This window comes from Hypanus sabinus, chromosome 31 (genome assembly GCF_030144855.1).
Source record: "Hypanus sabinus isolate sHypSab1 chromosome 31, sHypSab1.hap1, whole genome shotgun sequence".
NCBI lineage: Eukaryota > Metazoa > Chordata > Chondrichthyes > Myliobatiformes > Dasyatidae > Hypanus > Hypanus sabinus.
This window is the reverse complement of record NC_082736.1, coordinates 32,086,927-32,110,504: the sequence shown is the minus strand read 5'-3', so window position 1 is coordinate 32,110,504 and position 23,578 is coordinate 32,086,927. Positions and strand designations below refer to the sequence as shown.

The 23,578-nt window shown below is 48.8% G+C and overlaps 1 protein-coding gene across 1 annotated transcript in view; it reads left to right on the top strand.

Moving 5' to 3' along the window:
• The window catches only part of sf3b2 (splicing factor 3b, subunit 2), an 80,374-nt gene that overhangs the window by 36,776 nt on the left and 20,020 nt on the right, over positions 1-23,578 (top strand). Inside the window, exons 9-16 of the mRNA XM_059955337.1 lie at positions 1,033-1,227; positions 8,156-8,305; positions 8,474-8,554; positions 11,451-11,678; positions 13,992-14,141; positions 14,647-14,736; positions 17,016-17,123; positions 19,871-19,978. Of these exons, the coding sequence (XP_059811320.1) occupies positions 1,033-1,227; positions 8,156-8,305; positions 8,474-8,554; positions 11,451-11,678; positions 13,992-14,141; positions 14,647-14,736; positions 17,016-17,123; positions 19,871-19,978 (1,110 nt within the window). The remainder of the gene's footprint in view (positions 1-1,032; positions 1,228-8,155; positions 8,306-8,473; positions 8,555-11,450; positions 11,679-13,991; positions 14,142-14,646; positions 14,737-17,015; positions 17,124-19,870; positions 19,979-23,578) is intronic.

Sequence of the window (23,578 nt, the reverse complement as noted above, 5' to 3'; positions counted from 1 at the left end):
CCCAGGGGTCGCGTTTAATGCCGAGGGAGCACCACACCCATCAACATGCATTAATGAAATAGTTGGTGGGGTCTCCGCCTGCACTACAAGGTGCCTTCTGCCCCCTACTGCAAAAGTAACCGGATTTCTGACAGTACTTAACAGCCAGTGAATTACTTCGGGACCTAAGCCCAAGCCTGCGTCTCTTCGAATCACAAGGGAATCGGGTTAAGCATCGCGGGCATATGTCATGAAATGTGTTGATGTGTGGCAGCAGTACAGTGCAATATATAATCACAGAATTGTAAATTACACTAATTACAAGGCCCCTTCCTTGGTGGTAACAATGAGAAGAAAGAGTGTACTGGGTGATGCACCCAGTTATATCTCCAGGAGGGTGAAGCGTTTCAAATCTTACCAAGGCAGAGAGAGGAATGTGGGGTTTAGGTTCAAGGCGGCCCTGTTGAAAATGCTCACTAGTTTCGAGTGGATTGAACAGCCTTCTCGCTGCAGGGAAAACCCCAGAGACATTGCCAGAATTACACAGGGACCCCAGGTTACAGATGGCCACACAGTTTGGTACACGCATCATGTAAAACCTTTGATTAGCTATCGCGGTCGGTGAGCCAGACTGAGACGCAGCTTTTAACGACAACTAAAAATATCCGCATTTATATAGCCACTTGTCACATCCTCACGCTGTGAAAAATCTGCCTCGCTTCATCTTTGAAGTGAGGTCTTGCGATAAGTGCAAGTTATAAACAGGAGATTCTGCAGATGCTGGAAATCCAGACTAACACAGGGAAAATGCTGGAGGAACTCAGCAGGTCGGGCAGCATCTATGGAGAGGAATAAACAGTCGATGTTTTAGGCCGAGACCCTTCAACTTCGACTGTTAATTTTTCTCCTTAGATGCTGCCTGATCTGCTGATCTCCTCCAATATTTTACTTTGGGATCCAATGTGCTTGCTCTACCCGCTACATCTTTCCGAGGTTGAACGTCCAATTTTGGGGGCGGTGAATACAGATTTCCGTTTTTATTTTCCCCTCCAGAAAAACCGGAAGCGCAGGAACAGGAAGAAGAAGAAGAAGGCAGGACGCAGTGTGGAGAATGGCGCGCAGAAGAAGCCGGAGAAAGCAGAGGTTGCGGACACCGACACGGAGGTGGAGGTGGAGTACGTAACTGAGGAGCCTGAAGTCTTTGACGCCAATTTCATCTATTTCAAGAGGATATTTGAGACCTTCAGGGTAAGTACAGGTTTCCCCTGCAATCTGAAGGTGGAGCGTTCCTATGAAACTGTTTGTGATCCGAAATGTCGTAAAGCGAAGAAGCAATTACCATTATGTGGCAAAAATTTTTGAGCGTTCCCGGACCCAAAAAAAATAACCTACCAAATCAAAGCAAATAACCCATAAAACCTAAAATAACACTAACATATAGTAAAAGCAAGAATAATATTATAAATTTACTCTCTATATAGAGTAGAAATATTGTAGGTACGGTGTAGTTTCACTTATCAGACTCGGGAAGGCAGCGAACCAAAATCGATTTGGAGGAAAAAAATCAGCGTGTACGCAAGTACACGTATGCGCAAACAACTGCCCACACGGCTTCACGGTCATGGTAGTCTTTCTCAGGGTAAACACACGTATAAAGCCAGCATCTTTTTTTTTCGTAAAAGCGAAAATCCTCTTGGGTTAGCGAAAACAGGTACTGACGCAAGTCTTTCGTAACAGCGAGTTGTCGTCAATCGAACGTTCGAAAAGCGGGGGCCGCCTGTGATCAACATATCCAAACATGATAAAAGGAGCTTATCTTTATTTGTCACGTGTACACCAAGACGCACAGTGAAATGGTCCTTTGCGTCAATGATCAATGTAATCTGACGCTGTGCTGGGTGCTGCCCGCAGGTGGCACCACGCTTAGGCTGCCAGCATGGCCTTCAACTTCAGCTTCCGAACCTTAACCCATCCGCCTTTGGAAGGAAACCGGAGCACCCGGAGGAAACCCACGTAGCCTCGAGGAGACTGTCTGGGCGATTTAAACGCCTGGCCAGGTGGATTGAAAAGGGTTAGGGTGTCGAGACGAGCAGCAAGGGGCAGGCCGGCTCCGCTCCACGATGATTTCCTCGGCCCTGCAACGAGGCTGCGGCCTGCTCCGTGTCTGAGGACACCACAACATTTACTTGGCTCTGCGCTGAACTGAGGCTGAGGCCTGCGCTGGCTGTTCTGGGCTTCATGCCCATTCTTTCGTTCTGAATGCCGTTTGCTTGCTTTCATTGTTTGTCCGATTTGTTTATTTTTTCTCTCTGCACTTTGGGTGTTTGGTCTTTTATTTTTAATGGAGTCTTTTTGGGTTTCTTTGTTTCGTGGTTGCCTGTAAGGAGCCGAATCTCAGGGTTGTCTAACGTATACATATTTTGTTAATAAATATACTTTGAACGTCCAGACAGTGGTGAGAATTGAACTCGGGTCACAGACGCTTTAAAGTGTTTTGCTAACTGCTCTACTCGTGCCGCCCCTTAACCTTACAAACTCAAGCCTGCTGTCCTTGATTGATCTTCCCCTTTTTGAGTGAAGGTTTACACTGCCCCTTAGCGCAGATTCCAGTAATTTTCTCATCACTGAACTTCAGTTAATTAGCCTGCAATTACTTTGTGTATCTTTCTCTTTCCGGTTAAGCTGTGGGGCAATGTCAGCAGTCTCGTTCTCCAGCAGGGAGCTCTGAGTGCGGGGAGGGCTGCAGCGTCACAGTTCAGACTTCTCACAATTTCCTGCTTCCATCACTGAAGGCTCGGCATGTGTTTTCTTTGGGCAGCCGGAGCCTTCGTTTCGACTGAACTGGAATAGACAAAGCAAGGATGTAGTAATACCGAGGGCTTGTGAGCATTGGACGTTTGGAGTATTGACAATAGGAGTAGGCCATTCAGCCCCTCGAGCCAGCACCGCCATTCAATGTGATCATTGCTGATCATCCACAATCAGTACCCCGTTCCTGCCCTCTCTCCATATCCCTTGACTCCGCTATCTTTAAGAGTTCTATCTAACTCTCTCTTGAAAGCATCCAGAGAATTGGCCTCCACTACCTTCTGAGGCAAAGCATTCCACAGATCCACAACTCTCTGGGTGTAAAAGTTTTTCCTCAACTCCATTCTAAATGGCCTACCCCTTCTTCTTAAACTGTGGCCTCTGGCTCTGGACTCCCCCAACATCGGGAACATGTTTCCTGCCTCTAGGGTGGCCAATCCCTTAATAATTTTATATGTTTCAATCAGATCCCCTCTCATCCTTCTAAATTCCAGTGTATACGAGCCCAGTCGCTCCAATCTTTCAACATATGACAGTCCCGCCATCCTGGGAATCAACCTCGTGAACCTACGCTGCACTCCCTCAATAGCAAGAATGAGCAGCTTTGGGCTCCTTGTCTAAGAAAGGATGTGCTGGTGTTAAGAGTCGGCAGTGTCGTGTCGAACCAGCTAAAAGGCAAATAAAAAATCACCCAAATACTAATCCCTTCTTCCTACACCATGTCCCTCCATATTCCTCATGTGCCTATCCAAAGCCTCTTAAAAGCCTCTAATGTATTTGCCTCTGCCTCCATACTGAACAGCACATTCCAGGCAACCACCACTCTGAGTTCATGCCGGAAGCACAGCGACTGTGGGCTGTCCCCGGCTCACCCTCCGGTCAGTGGCCGGTCACACAAACGACACATTTCACAAAGCTTCGATGTGTATGTGACAAATAAAGCCAATCCTTATATGGTTATTCCAGCTGAGTGTCTGATCGGTGGTAATTCCCCAGGAATTGATAGCGGGCCATTCACCGATGGAAATGCTGTAAATGTCAGCGGGTGAGAGAGCTGGATTTTCTCTTCAGAAATTGTCGTTGCCTGAGTGTTTGTATTATCGTTCAGTCCAGTAATCCTCCTCCTAACGATCAACTCAGTTCAAGTGTAGTTGTCATTCAACCATATATCATCATAGCATATATTGAATACCCATTAATACGGCGAAACAAGACAGCGTTCCTCCAGAGCCAAGATACAAAACACAATACCAACAGTCACACACAGCACACACAAGACAGCAAGCACATAAAGATTTGGTGAGATAGTGTTTATGGGTTCATTGTCCATTTAGAAAACTGATGGCGGAGGGGAAGGAGACATCCCTAAAACACTTCAGGCCCCAGTGTTCTGGGTGTTGGGAGTCCTTAGTGATGGATGCCACTTTTATTTTTTTGAGGCAGCGCCTCTTGAAGGTGTTCTCGACGCCGGGGAGGCCAGTGCAGCTTTCAGCAGCTTTTCCCGATCCTGTGCCTTGGCCCCCTCCGTACCGGACGGGTGATGCGGCCAGTTAGAATGCTCTCCGCGGTCCATCTGCAGAAATCTGTAACTGCACCGATGTATGTATTTGTAACCCTTGGGTTTGGCTGGCGGCTTAATCAAGAGGAAGATGGCCTCTGGGCCGGCCAAACTTGAGAAACCTTGTTTGAGTGGATGTGGCATGATGTGTTCCCCTGTTGCAAATCAGTATCCGGAAATAACAAACAGGACACAACATGCAATTAAATGATTGAGCTTTATAATTCTTAATTTTTATAGAAACAAAAAAAGCAAAAGGGACCGTTCTCATGAAACGGTCCAGTGTGCAAGGTTGGAGCTCATTGTTTCCATCTGTTAGTTCTCCATTGATTCCCCCCGCCCCCCGGGTGTCGATTCCCGACCCCATTCCACATCCACTCCGTCCTGCAGACTACGACTTCCCTCTTCTGACATCTTCTCTCTCCACCTTCCGTTAAACAAAAGCCCGCGAAACCTTCGCTCGGGCACACAAGAAAGAAAACACTGTCCCTCGTTGGCCGGCGCACATTCCAAAGCCCTGGTTATCTCTAGTCTTAACCCACCCACTGCTGCTACAGAGAAGCCATCACGCTAGCATGAAACATTACAGTGTGTGAAATGTTCTTGAGTCCAAGGTCACTCAGTCAGCAGTACTTTCACGGGTCAGTTCAGATCCTGCTGGAGCAGGATCCCATCCTTTTATTTATGCCACGGACTCCTACCATTAACCAAGGGGTCAGTGGACCCCAGGTATGGGACCCCTGCACTAGAGGCTTAAGAATGAAATGCACAGCATTCACTGGAAGAACTCGGCGGGTCAGGCAGCACCTGTGGAGAAAGAATAAGGAGTCCACGTTCCGGCCCATTACCCTCACCGGGAAAAGCACGGACCGATCCTTTGGTGATGCTGCACAGGTGATGTCTGGTTGCAATGTTAAAGTCGGTGCACGTTGTCTCTCCCAGGTGGAATGAAAACGTCCCATCCTTTCCGAAATAATGAGGAAAGTTTCACCTTTTTTGTTACTGTCCACTTCAAAGTTCAAGTTCAAATTTCAAAGTAAATTTATGCTCAAAATACGAATACATTATATATTAGCTTGAGATTCATTTTCTTACAGATACTTTATTGGAGTATCTGTAAGAATACTATATTGGAGTAAACAGTTTCATTGCTTGGCACAGACTAGATGGGCTGAAGGGCCTGTTTCTGTGCTGTACTTTATGACTATGCAGTACTGAGCAGAAGTCTTGGGCACATCTATGTAACTTGGATGACTAAAACTTTTGCGTTTGGTTAAAATAGGAAGGTGGTTGCGAAACAGAAATAAGAGTGTTTGGCTTTGCGTTAGCTCAGTAATGTGAAGTGTTATTTGGTATCTGGAAAGACATAATATACAGTACTGTGCAAATGTAGATGTATGCATTCCTGAGCATATAGCACTGAGAAGGTCATCGGGGTCTCTCTTCCCGCCATCACGGACATTTACACCACACGCTGCATCTGCAAAGCAAACAGCATTACGAAGGACCCCACGCACCCCCATACAAACTCTTCTCCCTCCTGCCGTCTGGGAAAAGGCTCCGAAGCATTCGGGCTCTCACGACCAGACTATGTAACAGTTTCTTCCCCCAAGCGATCAGACTCCTCAATACCCAGAGCCTGGACTGACACCTTACTGCCCTATTGTCCTGTTTATTATTTATTGTAATGTCTGCACTGTTTTGTGCAGGGTAGGTCTGTAGTCTAGTGTAAATTTTTTTCCTCTGTGTTTTTTACGTAGTTCAGTCTAGTTTTTGTACTGTGTCATGTAACACCATGGTCCTGGAAAAACGTTGTCTCATTTTTACTGTGTACTGTACCAGCAGTTATGGTCGAAATGACAATAAAAGTGACTTGACTGTACATAATGACCGACAAGCAGCCGATGTGTCGATTGTGCAAGAATTACTAACACTGAGATCTTGAGTTGCAAAGATCTTCAATCTTTCCCTTCTCACCATTGCCCTATGCTCGCTGTTCTGGACTCTCCTACCGCAGGGAAACGACTTTTTCGATAAGATCACGCCTCGTGCTTTTACAGTCCATATCCTGTCTAGCCAGCCTCTCGCTTTAACTCATGGCTTCTAGTCCTGGCAACATCTCGTAAATCATCTTCTCCCCTCTTTCCTGTTTAATCACGGCTGGATCCAGTGATAATGGTCTAGAGCAGGGGTGGGCAAACTTTTTGACTTGAGGGCCACGAAAGGTTCTAAAATTTGACGGGGGCCAGACCAGGAGCAGATGGACGGAGTGTTTTGGTAATACACCTCATAAGAGAAAATAAAATATCATGGGATATGTAGAAAACATGTGCTTTAATTTCAATTGAAAATGAACAAATGCATTACAACAAAATATCTGTATTTGAAGTCCCATGGTATTTAGCTATTTATTGAAATGACTTTTAAAACACTGAAAATTAAATGAATAAAATACAGCTTTTTTTAATAGTAACAGTTATTATTTTAAAGCACTGAAAATTCTGTTATCCTTCAAGATATTATCATCATCACTCTCCTCCTGACTGTCTTTATTTCAAAAACGGTAGGGGATGCAGGTCTACTTGTCCTGCTCCTTCTTATTCAATTGTCCCCTGTGCCAAAACTCAACAACGACCCGCACAATGACAGAACAGTGAGTGCGCGCCGGTATGCGGAGCTCGGTGCTCGCAAATCCCCGCAGGCTATCTCCCTTAGCCGGAACGCTGGCTAATTGTGAGCTGGTTCGGATGTGCCAGGAAATGGGTCGCCACAAGGTCACAAAGTAAAGTGCAAATGTGGAGTAATACGCTGCACCTCAACAAAGGTCAATGTATATAGAGTGCGTCATCTATTGGGAAAATGCCAGAATTGCGGGGAAAAAACGTTAACAAGGTTTATTAATATAATTTCATCAAGTTCTGCGGGCCGGATTAAAAAGCTTAACGGGCCGCATATGGCCCGCGGGCCTTATTTTGCCCATGCCTGTTCTAGAGATTATTCAGGCGTCACGAATAGGGCAAAAGAGTATTTGGTAGTTACGGCTCTTTTATTAAGTGCTACAAGAATAAAGGACAAAAAACGGATAAAGCAAGGCAAGGAAAGAGAGGTCGTGGTCGTTTCGTACCTGCTCCCCGTTACACCGCTGGCGTTGATGGTCCTCCATCTTTGATGGCGTTCAGGGCTTCCTTCATCATGTTAGCAGCTTCCCCTCTGTTTTACTACTGTCAGTCAGGCAAGTTTCGGGTGGAGACTCTTAAAATACTATTATGCTCAGATGAAGAAGGATTCTTCATTGTCTGTTTCCGTAACAGATTTGTTTGACCAGTCAGGGTTGTCGGCCCTGAGCTGGACCCCCGAACCTGGAGGGCCAGTGGGCCACTCTTAGTCTGACCTCTACCCTTTGACCTGATTGGCATGGGTGACCCTACCAAGCGCCAAAGCACAAAGCCCTGACCCGAGCCAACGTAGCTCCCCGGGTCATTGAGGCACGCGAGCCTCCAAACCCTATCGCAAGGCTGTGGCCCTCTTGGAGGGTCTGGTATTGAGGTTCGAGGTAAAGCACGTTCCGATTAACCTGCAGAAAAACTTAGAATCTTCTAGAAAGTGAAGCTGTCATGCAATTAGTAGAATTCGCATTCACAAGGGTTATTATATATTTAAAAAGAACTAGGAAATCTGGAAGGAAAAAATAATTCTGCACCCTAATCCAAAGCCATATCTTTCCTATAAACGGGAGACCAAAGCTAAGCCCGTGCCTCTGCCAGCAGCGTGTGCAACTGCTGTGTAATGCCTTGTTTTCCCCCCTTCCAGCTGACCGACGACGTGAAGAAAGACAAGGACAAGGAACCGGACCGAGCTGATAAGCAGGAGTCGACAGTGGTGATGAAGAGGAAGGGCTTCGAGATGGAGCAGAAAGGGAGCAGTGACGAGGACGAAGAGGGGGACAGCGACGACGATGTGGTAAGTGTGTGAGGAATTCACGTCTCGGCCATCTCAGTAGTCGGCTAGACTTGAGCTGCATGGCTGTCTGTAGCCGTAGGTTCCACGTCTCAGTCCTCCGGCAGGCTGGCGCTGCGCGGCGCGTTGGAGCGGGCACAATGAGCTAACTCTGACCCTTCCATCCGTCAGTTGAAGAAGGAGGAGCTCCCCAAGCTGTCGAAGAAGAAGCTGCGACGGCTGAACCGTCTGAGCGTGGCTGAGCTAAAGCAGGTACGTGGAGTGCGTGCGAGAGGGGGCCTGGATTCCTGTTGAGTGGGTGGGTTGGATCTCTCTGATTTGCCACTTCTCACTCGCGCGCTCTCCTCTCTCGTCGCTCTGCCCCCAGGCCGGGCGACCCTGCTGCCCGGCGTCAGCGCTACACATCTGAACCGCCGCCGGCTTTGGGCCGTCAGCCATGATCGATGGCCGGGCAGGCTCGATGGGCTGAATGGCCTAATTCTACTCCACTGGATGGGATTGCTGTCTGTCTCTCTCTGTCCCGGCCTGCCCCAAGGCTAACTGACGCCATTACCCAACGTCAACACGACGCATTTGAACGGCCCCACAACGCTGCTACAGTGAGGGAGCATCAGAGTTCAGAGTTCAATCCTGACCTCGCCTCTAAGGAGTTTGTGCACAAGACACTCTCCGTGACTGCTTGAGTTTCCTCCAGGTGCTCTGGTTTCCTCCCACAGTCCAAAGACTTCCTGCTTAATAGGTTAATCGTGCATTATAAATCGTCCTGTGGTTAGGCTGGGGTTCTGTGGCATGGATAGATGGGCCTGTTCGCGTGGTTTGTCTAAGTAAATTACTGGACGGTGGAGCAGGCTCAGTGGCTGAGTAGCCTAATTCTTTCCACGTTTTGTGGTCTAAAACAATCAGAGTGCTGGGGAGAGTAAAATCTTCCCTCAGCAAATGAACCTGCATCATTTGTCTTTGGGCCAATTTGATGATATAAGCAGGCCTGGTTCATTCAGTGGGCCATATATCTGTTACATAACGAGCTCGAGAGGCTGAACATAACGCAGTGACCGGCAGGTCGTAAACACGAGATCCTTCAGCTGCGGGGAGCCCAGAGCAACACGCACAAAATGCTGCAGAAATTCGGCAGGTCGGACAGCATCTGTGGAGAGGAATAAAGAGCTGAAGTTTCGGGCCAAGGCCCTTCGTCGGGACTGGAAAGGAAAGGAAGAGAGAGAAGCAACTGCCCTCTCCTCTCAGATTCCACCTTCCCCCTCACCTGGTCTCACCTATCACCTTCCAGCTTCAACTCCTTCCTCTCCTCCCACCACCTTATTTGGGCTTCTTCCACCTTCCTTTCCAGTTCCGACCAGGGAACACACCGACTTTTTGTTCCCCTCCATAAATCCTGCCCGTCCTGCTGAGTTCTGCCGGCATTTGGTGTGAGTTGGGGTGTGGGGGACCATCTGGGGAAACCTGAACGGGGCCTGGACCCTTCCTGTCCCCACAAAACCCAACACGAGGACCAAGTACCCTTTCCTTCAGGGACAGCTCCTTCCCCTCTGCCATCTTAAATGGACTTCGAAGCTTTGGACACTACCTCACTTTTTTAATAAGCAGTATTTCTGTTTTTGCATATTTTAAATAATCTGTTCAATGTACGTAATTGATTTACTTGTTTATTGGTATGTTTTATTTATTAGTTTTTTTTCTCTCTCTGCTAGATTGTGTTTTGCATTGAACTACTGCTGCTAAGTTAACAAATTTCACATCACATGCCGGTGATAATAAACCTGATTCTGATTCCTTAAAATTCAACTTGAAGCCCTGAATGAAATTGGAATTTATTGCAAGATTCTGCATTGCATACAGTTTCTGCAGGAAATTGAACGCAATGCAGATGCTGGAAACGCAGTCCTGATTGAAGGGCCTGGGCCCGAAAAGCTGACTGTTCATTCTCCTCCATAGATGCTGCCTGACCTGCTGGGTCCCTCCAGCATTATTTTATTTACTGACTTGCGGATGACTTACTGAGATACAGCGCTTCACAGATGGCAGCAGGAATTGAACCTCTATTCTGAGGCTGTGTCCTAGACTCCCCCACTATCGGAAACATCCTCTCCACGTCCACTCTTATCTGTGTCCTCTGGTCCTAGACTCCCCCACTATAGGAAACATCCTCTCCACATCCACTCTATCTGTGTCCTCTGGTCCTAGACTCCCCCACTATAGGAAACATCCTCTCCACATCCACTCTATCTGTGTCCTCTGGTCCTAGACTCCCCCACTATAGGAAACATCCTCTCCACATCCACTCTATCTGTGTCCTCTGGTCCTGGACTCCCCCACTATAGGAAACATCCTCTTCCCATCCACTCTATCTGTGTCCTCTGGTCCTAGACTCCCCCACTATAGGAAACATCCTCTCCACATCCACTCTATCTGCGTCCTCTGGTCCTGGACTCTTCCACTATAGGAAACATCCTCTCCATGTCCACTCGATCAACACCTTTCACCATTCGATAGGTTTCAATGAGATGCCCACTCATTCTTCTGAATTCTAGTGAATACAAGCCCAGAGCCGTCAAACACTCTTCGTATGACAAGTCATTGTGAGCCTCCTTTGAACCCTCTCCACTTTCAGCACATCCTTTCTATGACAAGGCGCCCAAAACTGCTCACGATATTCCAAGTGAGGATTTAACAGTGCTTTATTAAAGTCTCAACATTGCATCAGTTCTTTTATATTCTAGTCCTCTCGAAATGAATGCTAACGCATATTTGCCTTCCTCACCAGCGACTCAGCTAATGGTGTGGGCGGGGGCAGGTGGTGGTCAAAGAAATTGTTAAGATTGTTGAATGGGAGGGATCATTGACGACGCTAAGCGACCTGTAGCTGATAAAGGAGTTTATACGTTCTCCCCGTGACCACGTCGGCTTCCTCCGGGTGCTCTGGTTTCCTCCCGTATCCCAAAGGCGTACAGGTTAGGTTTAATGAGTTGTGGACGTGCTATGTTGGAGCTGGAAGCGTGGCAACACTTGTGTGTTTTTCCCCCACGCGTTCTCGGACCGTGTTGGTCGTTGTCGCGCTGCACGTGCGACAAGTAAAGGCTAACCTTTCCGGATGTTTAATCTGACCCTTAACCCTGCCCTTTGCCCCCCGCAGCTGGTGGCCAGGCCCGACGTGGTGGAGATGCACGACGTAACGGCGCACGACCCGAAGCTGCTCGTCCACCTGAAGGCGACGCGCAACTCGGTGCCCGTGCCCCGGCACTGGTGCTTCAAGCGGAAGTACCTGCAGGGCAAGCGTGGCATCGAGAAGCCCCCGTTCGAGCTGCCCGAGTTCATCCGACGCACTGGCATCCAGGAGATGAGGGAAGCTTTGCAGGAGAAGGTAAAGTGTCTGTCCGCATCTCTGGAAAAAAACAGTTCCAGGTATTTCACCGCGTACAACCCTGAGACTCATTTTCCTGGGGGCGTACTCAGCAAGTCTGTAGAACAGTAACTGTAAACAGGACCAGTGCAGAAGACAAACAAACTGTGCAAATGCAAATATAAATAAATAGCAATGAGTAACAAGAGCATGAGATAAAGAGTCCTTAAAGTGAGATCATTCGTTGTGGGAACATCTCAATGGACGGGCAAGTGAGTGTGGTTATCCCCTTTTGTTCAGGAGCCTGATAGTTGAGGGGTAGTAACTGTTCCTGAACCCGGTGGTGGGATTCCTGAGGCTCCTGTACCTCCTTCCTGATGGTTGAGGGGTAGTAACTGTTCCTGAACCCAGTGGTGGGAGTCCCGAGGCTCCTGTACCTCCTTCCTGATGGCTGAGGGGTAGTAACTGTTCCTGAACCTGGTGGTGGGAGTCCTGAGGCTCCTGTACCTCCTTCCTGATGGCTGAGGGGTAGTAACTGTTCCTGAACCTGGTGGTGGGAGTCCTGAGGCTCCTGTACCTCCTTCCTGATGGTTGAGGGTAGTAACTGTTCCTGAACCCAGTGGTGGGAGTCCCGAGGCTCCTGTACCTCCTCCCTGATGGCTGAGGGGTAGTAACTGTTCCTGAACCTGGTGGTGCGAGTCCTGAGGCTCCTATACCTTCTACCTGATGGCAGCAGTGAGAAGAGAACACGGCCTGGGTGGTGGGGATCTCTGATGATGGATGTCGCTTTCTACAAGAGCGTTCAATGATTGGGAGGGTTTTACCCGTGTTGTACTAGGCCAAATCCACTACCTCTTTGTAGGATTTTCCATTCAAAGGCATTGGTGTTTCCATTTCAGGCTGTGATGCAGCCAGTCAATACACTCTCCATAAAACATCTACAGAAGTTTAGACGTCGGGCGATTCTCTGCAGACTCCTAAGGAAATAGAGATGCTGTTGTGTAAATCTTCTGTGTTCTCTTTCCAGTTTAACTATCTTTGTATGATAGGGTGCCCAAAGCTGTAAGTAGTGTTCCAAGTGCAGCCCCGCCTCCCCAACAACTTGTACAACCCGCGCAGCCTGTTCTCTGATGAAGGCCAGCATGCAAACATGTTTTTTTTTCACCACCCAGCACACTTGCTGTTTGCTTGTCCCTTCCCTCTCAGGTCTGAAGATTTCCACAAGTCAGTGTGCTCACAGGGGCAATTAAAAGTTTACTTGCAATGTCAGTTCCACAACATTCGCAAGAAGAACATAAATTACACAAGGAAGGACATGATAGGAACAAAAATAAGTCAATTTTAGTGCAAAGCGATCATCGTGTTTCTGTACTAGGGTACTGCTTAGGTTGGTTCAAGAACCGAATGATTGAAGGGGACATAGCTGTTCCTGAACCTGGTGGTGTGGGACTCCTGAAGGGAGTTGTGAGATGGTGGCACGGACTGGGTGTGGGGGGGTGGGGGAATGTTTAATGGACATTGCCTTCTTGAGGCAGTGCCTGCTGTAGATTTTACCGACAGTGGACAGGGAGATGCCAGAGATGTTTTTTTGAGTTGCACTGGGTCATCAAAGGCTTCGGGGCGGCTGGGCGTGTGGGGTTGGCTGCTCTGTGACCTCTTGATCCTTTCAACAGCACATCTGTAGCTGTTTGTGGGCACGTAATAAATAAACCTGAATCTTTGAAGCATAGAAGGTTGAGGGGGGATTTGATAGAGGTATTTAAAATTTCGAGGGGGATAGATAGAGTTGACGTGGATAGGCTTTTTCCATTGAGAGTAGGGAAGATTCCAACAAGACAACATGAGTTGAGAGTTGGGGGCAAAAGTTTAAGGGTAACACGAGGGGTAACTTCTTTATTCAGAGTGGTGGCTGTGTGGAACGAGCTTCCAGTAGAAGTGGTAGAGGCAGGTTCGATTTTGTCATTTAAAAAAAAAATAAATTGGGTGGTATATGGACAGGAAAGGAATGGAGGGTTATGGGCTGAGTGCAGGTCGGTGGGACTAGGTGAGAGTAATTGTTCGGCACGGACTAGAAGGACCGAGATGGCCTGTTTCCGTGCTGTAATTGTTATATATGTTATATCTGAGAATCTTGTGGATTCAATCCTCACTGATGCTCCCAATGACTGGGTTGACATCATCTTCCAATACAACCCACGTCGTTTAACAGGGCGGGACCGGAGCCATTGGATGTAGTTTGTACGTGGTGGGTGCTGAGATTTTCGCTGCGATCCGCAGTGTTTTGGCGGGGTGCAGAGCCTCTGTTTCTGACTGGGTTTCGTTGCCTGCCCACAGGAGGAGCAGAAGACCATGAAGACCAAGATGAGGGAGAAGGTGCGCCCGAAGATGGGCAAGATCGACATCGACTACCAGAAGCTGCACGACGCCTTCTTCAAGTGGCAGACCAAACCCAAGCTCACCATCCACGGGGACCTGTACTACGAGGTGGGTCGGCCGCGGCGCCCGGCGTGCTGGCGGTGAACGTGCCTGGGCGCCATCCCCGCCCTGCATGGGATGGGGCTGTCGATCTCCATTGAGGGTAGCGCAGGCGAGGTCCGGCGGAATCGGAGGCAAGGCTGTTGTAGGCACCATCCCTGGCTTTGCACCTCCTCTGACCTCCCAGCGCTCCCATCTTTACATTCCTGCCTTCATCTGCATCCATCCTGATATCGGTCCTTCCCCTGAACTTGTCTGCATCTCCCGTACGTAGAACAGAAAGCACTAGAGCACAGTGCAGACATTGTGCTAAACTTTTACCCTCCTCGAAGATCTGTCTAACCCTCCCCTCCCCCGTGGCCCTCCATTTTTCTTTCATCCATGTGTCTGCCTTAAGAGTCTCTGGCGTTGATCTCATTTTACTTGGATGTATTAAGCCGCTGAGGGTGTTTGTCCATTAACGCTACGCCGACCTCTGGTGTGTTGAATGCGTCTTCTCTGCTTGCCCCAACAGGGGAAAGAGTTCGAGACCCGGCTCAAGGAGAAGAAGCCCGGAGACCTGTCGGACGAACTGCGCCTGGCCCTCGGAATGCCGGTGGGAGCGGTACGTAATTTCCCTCTGGTTTTTGGAGTGGGCTGTTCCATCGTTCCAGGGTGTCGGTGGTGTGAACCCGGGAGATCAGAGGGTTGACTCCAGGTGTGTCCACCGTCCAGGTGCTGGACTAGAATCGGCTTTGCCACCGACGTGTGAAATTTGTCGCTTTTGTGGTGGCAGTACAGTGCAAGGTGTATAAATCACTACCAGTTATGGTCGTGTGGCGGTGGCTATTACAGTGCGAGCAGCCTGGTCTGTGAGGAGTTTGCGCCTTCTCCCCGTGATCACATGCTTTTCCTCCCACGTTCCAACGCCGTGTGGGTTAGCAGGTTAATTGGTCACATGGGTCCATCCAGTGTGAGCTCGTTGCGCCTGTTACTGTGCTGTGTCTTTAAATGTAATAAAGTTACAAAATACCATGAGGTAGTGAGTGTCTAGAAATCTGATGATGGAAGGGAAGATGATGTTAAGCTATTAAACATAGGGCTTTCAAGCTCCCGTACCTCCCTGACAGCAGTAATGAAGAGGGCGTCTCCCATGTGGTGAGGGTCCTTAATGATGGACGCTGCTTTCTTGGGGCACCACCTTTTGAGTCGTCCTTGATGGGTGGGGTGGGTTGGAGTCTACAATTATTGAGGCTTTTTCTGACCCTGTGCAGTGGCCCCTCCATACCAGATGCTGTGCTGTGCACGGGACATTTTTGGAAATTTCCATGAGTCTTTGGTGACATAATGGATCTCCTCGAACTCCTTTTATGGGCGACGTGCTTTGGGCAGTTCGCCCAGCAGCACCTCACGGCTTCGGGATGTGGGGAAGAAACCGGAGCGTCTGGAGGAAACCCGGGTAGAGCGTGCAAACTTGACGCACAGTGCCCGAAGGCCGGAGCCGAGCCTGGATCGCTGGACGTCTGCACACTGCCCGCGGTGACAGCCGGCAGTCTGCCACAACATCTTCTCCTGTCTCTGTCACTTTTATACGCAGCCAGTCTCTTTACGGGACTTCTGTTGTGCTGAAGACCCAAGTCCTGGGTGTCCACGTCTCTGAAGGTCTATCTTGGGTCCAACATATTGGTGGAATTACAAAGAAGGTTTATATTTCATTAGTAGGAGTTTGAGGAGATTTGTACGTCATCAAAGACACTCTCAGATTTCTATAGTTGAACCGATTGCATCGTTCTCTGGTTTGGAGAATGATTCAGGATTGAAGTCGGCTGCAGAGAGTTGTAAATTCAGTCAGCTCCATCCTGGACAATAGCCTCTGTGGTATCCAGGACATCTTCAAGGAGCGATGCCTCAGAAAGGCAGCGTCCATCATTACGGACCCCCATCACGCAGGACATGCCCTCTTCTCATTGTTACCATCAGGAAGGAGGTACAGGAACCTGAAGACACACTCAATGATTCAGGAACAGCTTCTTCCCCTCTGCCATCTGATTTCTGAATGGACAATTAATCCACATATACTACCTGCCTACTTTTACTCTTTTTTGCTCTCTCTTTACAAAAACGCACTTATCGTAATTTGTAGTCTTTTATTATGTATTGCATATGCGTTTCTGCTGCTGCAAGGCAACATATTTCACGATACGTGCCGGTGATATTAAACCTGATTCTGATACAATAATAAGCAGCGGCCATTGAATCGTAATACAGAACTGTACAGCACAAGCCCTTCGGCTTGCTGACCTTTTAACCTGCTCCGAGATCAATCTAACCCTTCCCTCCCACATTGCAATAAGCCCCTACCCACCACCATTAATCACATCCCTGCTCTCCAGTGTCCTGTCCCACGCCGTCCCATCTTGCCCCTGTGCTTTCATTCCCATTCCGCCAGTCTGTAACCTTCCATCAAGCCGCCTCTCGTTCTTCACTCCAAAGAGGAAAGCCCTAGCTCGCTCAGCCTATCCTCATCAGACATGCTCTGTAATCCAGGCAGCATCCTGGTAAATCTCTGCACCCTCTCTAGAGCATCCAAAGCGGAACACAGCACTCCCAAGTGTGGTGTAATAAGCCCACAATGTTTAACCTACTCCAAGATCAACCTTAACCCTTCCTTATGCCTATCTGAGAGTCTCTTAAATGCCCCTAGTGTATCTGCCTCTACCACCACCCCTGGCAGGGTGTTCCACACATCCATTGCTCTTTATATTAAAAAAAACTTACCTTTGAAGTTCTCCCTGTACTTTTCTCCAATCATAATCCTCTTGTATTAGCTGTTGTCAGCCTGGGGGGAGAAAGGGTGCTGACTGTCCACGAATCGTTCTAACTCTCTGGTTTACTTCACCCCAGAACTCGCACAAGGTCCCTCCGCCCTGGTTGATTGCCATGCAGCGTTACGGCCCGCCGCCCTCCTACCCCAACCTCAAAATCCCTGGCCTGAACTCGCCAATCCCAGAGGTAAGTCGATCACAGGAAGCTTGAGTGGGGGGGGGGGGGGGGTGCACAAGGTGCTCACAGGGTGTAAGGAAATGAAGACTCCCCGGGGTGGTGGGCAGACTACACGGGACGTGACATGTTGGGTTCGTGGGGATGTGTTGGACTTCCAACACACAGAACACCGGAGGAACTCTGGGTCAGGTGGTGTCAATTGCAAACTAACTTTTTTTTACGCCATGGACCAGCACCATTAAGCAAGGGTCTGTGGACTCCAGGTTGGATGTTCCTGCTCTGGAGTGGAATGAGCAGACAATGTTTTGGTCCAAGGGCCCTTCGGGATCAGGAGGGAAGGAGCGGAGCCTGAATAAAATGGTGGGAGGAGCGGTAGGAGGACAAGAGGGTAGGTGATGGGAGAGCCCAGGTGAGGGGAAGATGGTGGTGAGACAGGATGAAATAAGAAGCTGGGAGGTGATAGGTGGAAGAGGTAAAAGGCTGAAGAAGAAGGAATCTGATAGGAGAGTGGACCGTGGGAGGAAGGGAAGCAGGGGTGGGTGGGGATCAGAGGGAGATGATGGGCAGGTGAGGGGAAAAGAAGGGGTGAGTGGGAACCAGAATGGATGAGTGGAAAAGCAAGGAAGGGGAAGAAATTGATGTTTGTGTCGTCAGGTTGGAAGCTACCAGATGGAATGTGAGGTGTTGCTCCTCCAACCTGAGTGTGGCCTCGTCGTGATTGTAGAGGAGGCCATGGACCGACGTGTCAGAATGGGAAGTTGAATTGCAATCGCTGGCCACTGGGAGATCCCTCCTTTGTGGAACTGTAGGGTGGATGGGTGACCTAAGCTGGGATGAACTTGAGTCTGCATTGGGTAGAGGTGGGATTATTGAGTAGATCTGAGCACACGGTGACCTGTTATCTGGGCCTGCCTGTAATCACTGTCCCCTCTGGGACACGTACAGGCTGGTAGGAGTTGGCAAGTGAGGAGATGGATAATGGGGCTGCTCGAATTCAAATTGAAATTCTTAAGTGGTGCTTACTGTCATATGCACAGGTCCACGTATGGACAGGTGCACTGAAAATCCTACAGCAGTGACACAGGCATATAGCATCGGATAAACAACATTCACAAGAAAAGTTAATAATATCCATGAGGTTCTGCAGGTGCTGGAAGAATTGAGCAACGCACAAAATGCTGGAGAAACTCAAGTCAGATGGCCTCTATAGAAATGAGAAAAACAATTGATTTTTTGGTCCGACATTGGACATTTGGCTGTCTATTCCCCTCCACAGATGCTGCCTGACTTGCTGAGTCCCTCCACCATTTTGTGTGCGTTGCATTCATTATTTTTTTTAAATGGGAAACAACACGATTAGAACAAAAACATTTTATCGTCGTGCAGTCACAAACAAGAGAAAATCTGCAGCTGCTGGAAATCCGCTGAACACACAAAATGCTGGAGGAACTCAGCAGGCCAGGCAGCATCTGTGTGGAAATCCTGCCAGAGGGTTTCGGCCCGAAATACTGTTTACTCCTTCCCACAGATGCTGCCTGGCCTGCTGAGTTCCTCCAGCATTTTGTGTGTGTGTGTGTTGTAGTGCAGATTGGAGGCAGTGCTGCTATACTGAGGAACTGATTAGGGTTGGTTCAAGAACCGAGTGGTTGAAGGGAAGTAGCTATTCCTAAATCTGGTGGTGTGGGACTTAAGGCTCCTGTACCTCCTGCCCGATAGGAGCTGTGAGAAGATGGCATGTCCCGGATGGTGGGGATCTTTGGGTATTACCTTCTGGAGGCAGCACCTCCTGTAGATACTCACAGAAAATGCTGGTGGAACGCAGCAGGCCAGGCAGCATCTATGGGGAGAAGCAATGTCGACATTTCGGGCCAAGACCGTTGGTCAGGACTCACTGAAAGGGTTTTCAGTTAGTCCTTTCAGTTCTTTTTTAGTCAGTTAGTCCTGACGGAGGGTCCCGGCCCTAAATGTCGACAGTGCTTCGCCCCGTAGATGCTGCCTGGCCTGCTGCGTTCCACCAGCATTTTGTGTGTGTTACTTGAATTTCCAGCATCTGCAGATTTCCTGGTGTTTGCCCTGTAGGTGCTGTTGGATCTCTGTTTACTTTCTGATCCTTGGGGTTCTTGCAGTATTCCAGAACGACAAGCAGTCTTAATTCTAAGAGTTCAGTTTGAAAGTACAACTCGTAAAAAGCTGAGAAACGATGAATGGATGTGAAGGCAAAAGGGATGCAGATGCAAAGGTGCTCCTCCTAAGAAATCCATCGCTTTTATAGATAAGGAAATTCCTTAGATGGTTAGTAGGCTATTATTAAAACAATTATGTCACGTGAGTAATTTGCTAATGCTTAGCCAATGAAAAATGAGAAAGGTGACACACCGTTAGTTTAGCTGCTATTCCGCTTTCTGCCTGTCAGTGTGAAAAGTACATGAATTTGTTAAAAAGTAAAAATCTTATTTTAAAAAAGTATTATTAAAAATATGCGGCTTCCAACAATATTACTGATGGTGGGGAGGGATGTGTAGGGCTAATTTGCTACCTGCATCCCTGTGCGTTTCAATTGCTCTACCACGTCGGTGGTATTTGAACGGGCGTGGGTCTGCATTTTGCTTGCGTTGAGGCGAGCATAGGTCTGGTTTCGTTACTGGAGGAGGGCGCGGATCTTCCGATGCGCGTGACTGCGCGTTGCTGTGAGCGAGGTCCCGCGTTGGTTCACCCGCGGCTGCCTTTGTCCAATAACACGTGTTGTCCCTTGGCAGAGCTGCTCCTTCGGGTACCACGCTGGCGGCTGGGGGAAGCCGCCCGTCGACGAGACTGGAAAACCGCTGTACGGGGACGTATTTGGGACAAATTCCCTGGAATTTCAGGTATGTAAAGCCAGCTTTCCACCTCTCCAATCATTTCACAGTCTGCCCCGGGCCAGGCAGAGCTGGCCAGAATATTAGTGTAAGTGGCAGGCGCACACGCTGACCAAGGCGGCAGCATTCCCTCGGCATTTCCAGCAGATTTCCATATAACAATCACAGCATGAAAACAGGCCATCTCGGCCCTCCTAGTCCGTGCCGAACTCTTAATCTCACCTAGTCCCACCGACCCGCTCTCAGCCCATAACCCTCCACTCCTTTCCTGTCCATATACCTATCCAATTTTACCTTAAATGACACAACTGAACTGGCCTCTACTACTTCTACAGGAAGCTCATTCCATACAGCTATCACTCTCTGAGTAAAGAAATACCCCCTCGTGTTTCTCTTAAACTTCTGCCCCCTAACTGTCAAATCATGTCCTCTCATTTGAATCTCCCCTTCTCTCAATGGAAACAGCCTATTCACATCAACTCTATCCCTCTCAAAATTTTAAATACCTCGATCAAATCCCCCCCACTCAACCTTCTACGCTCCAATGAATAGAGACCTAACTTGTTCAACCTTTCTCTGTAACTTAAGTGCTGAAACCCAGGTAACATCCTAGTAAATTGTCTCTACGCTCTCTCTAATTTATTGATATCTTTCCTATAATTCGGTGACCAGAACTGCACACAATATTCCAAATTTGGCCTCACCAATGCCTTGTACAATTTTAACATTACATTCCAACCTCTGTTCTCAATGCTTAGATTTATAAAGGCCAGCGTTCCACGATCGAATAAGATTTCTACGATCTTATTCTGGGAGAGGGTGGGAAATTATAATTGACATCTGCTCTGTAGGTTCTTCATTTCAAGGAAATCTGGCTTTCTGTTTGTAGGGTTAAACTACATTGCTCTGAGTCTCCTCCAATCAAGGATGTAACGTTGAGGCTTTTTAAAGCCCTGGTGAGACCCCTTTTCTTAGAGAGGACGCGCTGAGACTGGAGAGAGTTCAAAGGAGCTTCTCGAAAATGATTCCAGAATTGAAAAGCTTGTCTTCTGAAGAGGGTTTGATGGTTCTGGGCCTGTGCTCGCTGGAATTCAGCAGAATGAGGTCATCCCCGTCGATTGTCGAAAGGCCTCGTGGGGTAGATGTGGAGAGGATGTTCCCTGCGGTGGGGGAGACCAGCCTCAGGATAGAGAGGTGTCCTTTTAGAACGGAGATGAGGAGGAATTTCTTCAGCCGGAGAGCGGTGAATCTGTGGAATTCTTTGCCACAGGCAGCTGTGGAGGACAAGTCTTGACGTATATTTAAGGCAGAGTTTGATAGATTCGTGATTGGTCAGGGCATGGAGGGATGCAGGGAGATTGGGGCTGAGAGGAAAATTGGGTCAGCCATGATGAAATGGTGGAGCAGACTCAAGGGGCCCTATGGCCTAATTCTGCTCCGATGCCTTGTGGTCGAAGAGCCTGAAGAGTGTTCACAGCGTGGGTCGAGAGAGATCATTTCCACTCTTCTTGGACGAGAATGGTCGCAGGAGAGGAGAGAGCAAGGGGATTGAGCTGAAGATGTGCTGTTTGGGGCGGCGCAGTAGTGTAGCAGTCCGCGCAATACTTTACGGCACCGGCATCACCGATCAGGGTCTGATTCCTCCTGCTGTCTGTAGGAAGCTTGTCTGTCCTTCCTGTGACCGTGTGGGTTTCCTCTGGGTGCTCCGGGGTAGGGTCACTCACTCCTGGGCACGCTCGACGCTGGCGGACTGCCCCCAGTGCATTCGGGCTGTGTTGGTCCCTGACACAAACGTGTACACGAGACATTTAAAGCTCATCTTTCATCACTAGTCTCTAATTTCTCCAGACGCTAAAGGAAAAAATCTGAAACCCTGAACCCCCCCCCCCCCCCCCCCCCACCACCACGTAAAGTTGACCGAAATTTTCCAGACGGGCCTGAGGCTGGGCTTTGGGATGTCAAGGGAGCTGAATTGGATGATTGAGATCCATACCGACAGCGGTCTAAGAAAGCGAGGGCTGGCGCTGTGGGGGCAAAAGGAAGTGCCAGAAGGTACCGACGTGTGGCCAAGACAGTGGGCCATCAGATATCAAGGGAGGGGCAATGTTTGAACCCGAGATCCTAGCCAGGGCCGAACCGGGAAGCGGAGCAGGGCGAGGCTTACTGAGGGAGGACAAGTGGCTGCCCAAGTCTGGATAGGAATGCGGTCGCAGAACAGTGAGAGTCTCTCAGAATAAACCGGCAAGGCTCTTTCGAAAGCGAGAGTACCTTGTCAAGGTCAAGTCTGCTGTCGTATGCGCAGGCGTCACAGGTGCAGAGCCGCAGATGAAGAGCGTTCATGAGACAAAGTTAGACCCAGAAACACAGAGGGTTCGGCAGCTGCTGGAGATCCAGAGCAGCCCACACCAAATGCCGGAGGAACCCAGCAGGGCAGGCGGCATCTATGGAGAGGAATAAACAGCTGGTTTTGGTCTGAGGCCCTTTATCCAGACTGGAAAAGATGGCGGCAGAAGCCAGAATAGGAAGGTGGGCGGGAGGGGAAGGAGTACGAGCTATCAGGTGGGGTGAGGTCCATTTCAGTGCAATGTGGTAATAGAGCCTCTGCACAATGTGCTGGTCGGTTCAAGAACCAAAAGGTTGAAGTGTTTGAAGCTGTTCTTGAATCTGTTGGTGTGTGAATCTTTCTGCACCTCCTGCCTGATAGGAGCTCTGAGAATCTTCGAAAGATATTGCCTTCTGTAGATCCGACTGATGGTGGGAGGAGCATTGTGTCTGTGATGTTCCACCACCCAGACCGTGCTCTCTTCTCTGCTGCCATCAGGAAAGAGGTACAGGAGCCTCTGGCCCCACACCGCCAGAACCAGAGGGGATAACTTCTCTCAACTGCGTTCGTCCCGTCCTGAACTGTTCACACCACCTATGGATTCACTTTCAAGGGCTCTTGTAACCATATAACAATTACAGCACACAAACAGCCCATCTTGGCCCTTCTAGTCCGTGCCGAACGCTTACTCTCACCTAGTCCCACTGACCCATATAACCATTACAGCATGGAAACAGGCCATCTCAGCCCTTCTGGTCCGTGCCGAACGCTTACTCTCACCTAGTCCCACCGACCTGCACTCAGCCAGTAACCCACCATTCCTTTCCAATATACCTATCCAATTTTACTTTAATTGACAATATCAAACCTGCCTCTCCCACTTCTACTGGAAGCTCATTCCACACAGCCACCACTCTCTGAGTAAAGAAGTTCCCCCTCGTGTAACCCCTAAGTGGGGTTACACCTCGTTTACCTCTAAATCTCCTTACTCTCTCTATTTTGTTGACATCTTTCCTATAATTCGGTGACCAGAACTGTACACAATACTCCAAATTCGACCTCACCAATGCCTTGTACAATTTTCACATTACACCCCAACTCCTATACTCAATGCTCTGATTTATAAAGGCCAGCGTACCAAAAGCTTTCTTCACCACCCTATTCACGTCAGGGAGCTATGCACCATTATTCCTAGATCACCTAGGCTCTTCGTCTCAGTTCTTGATATATTTTTTTTGTATTTACTGTGAATGCCCACAAGAAGATGGATCTCAGGGTTGAATATT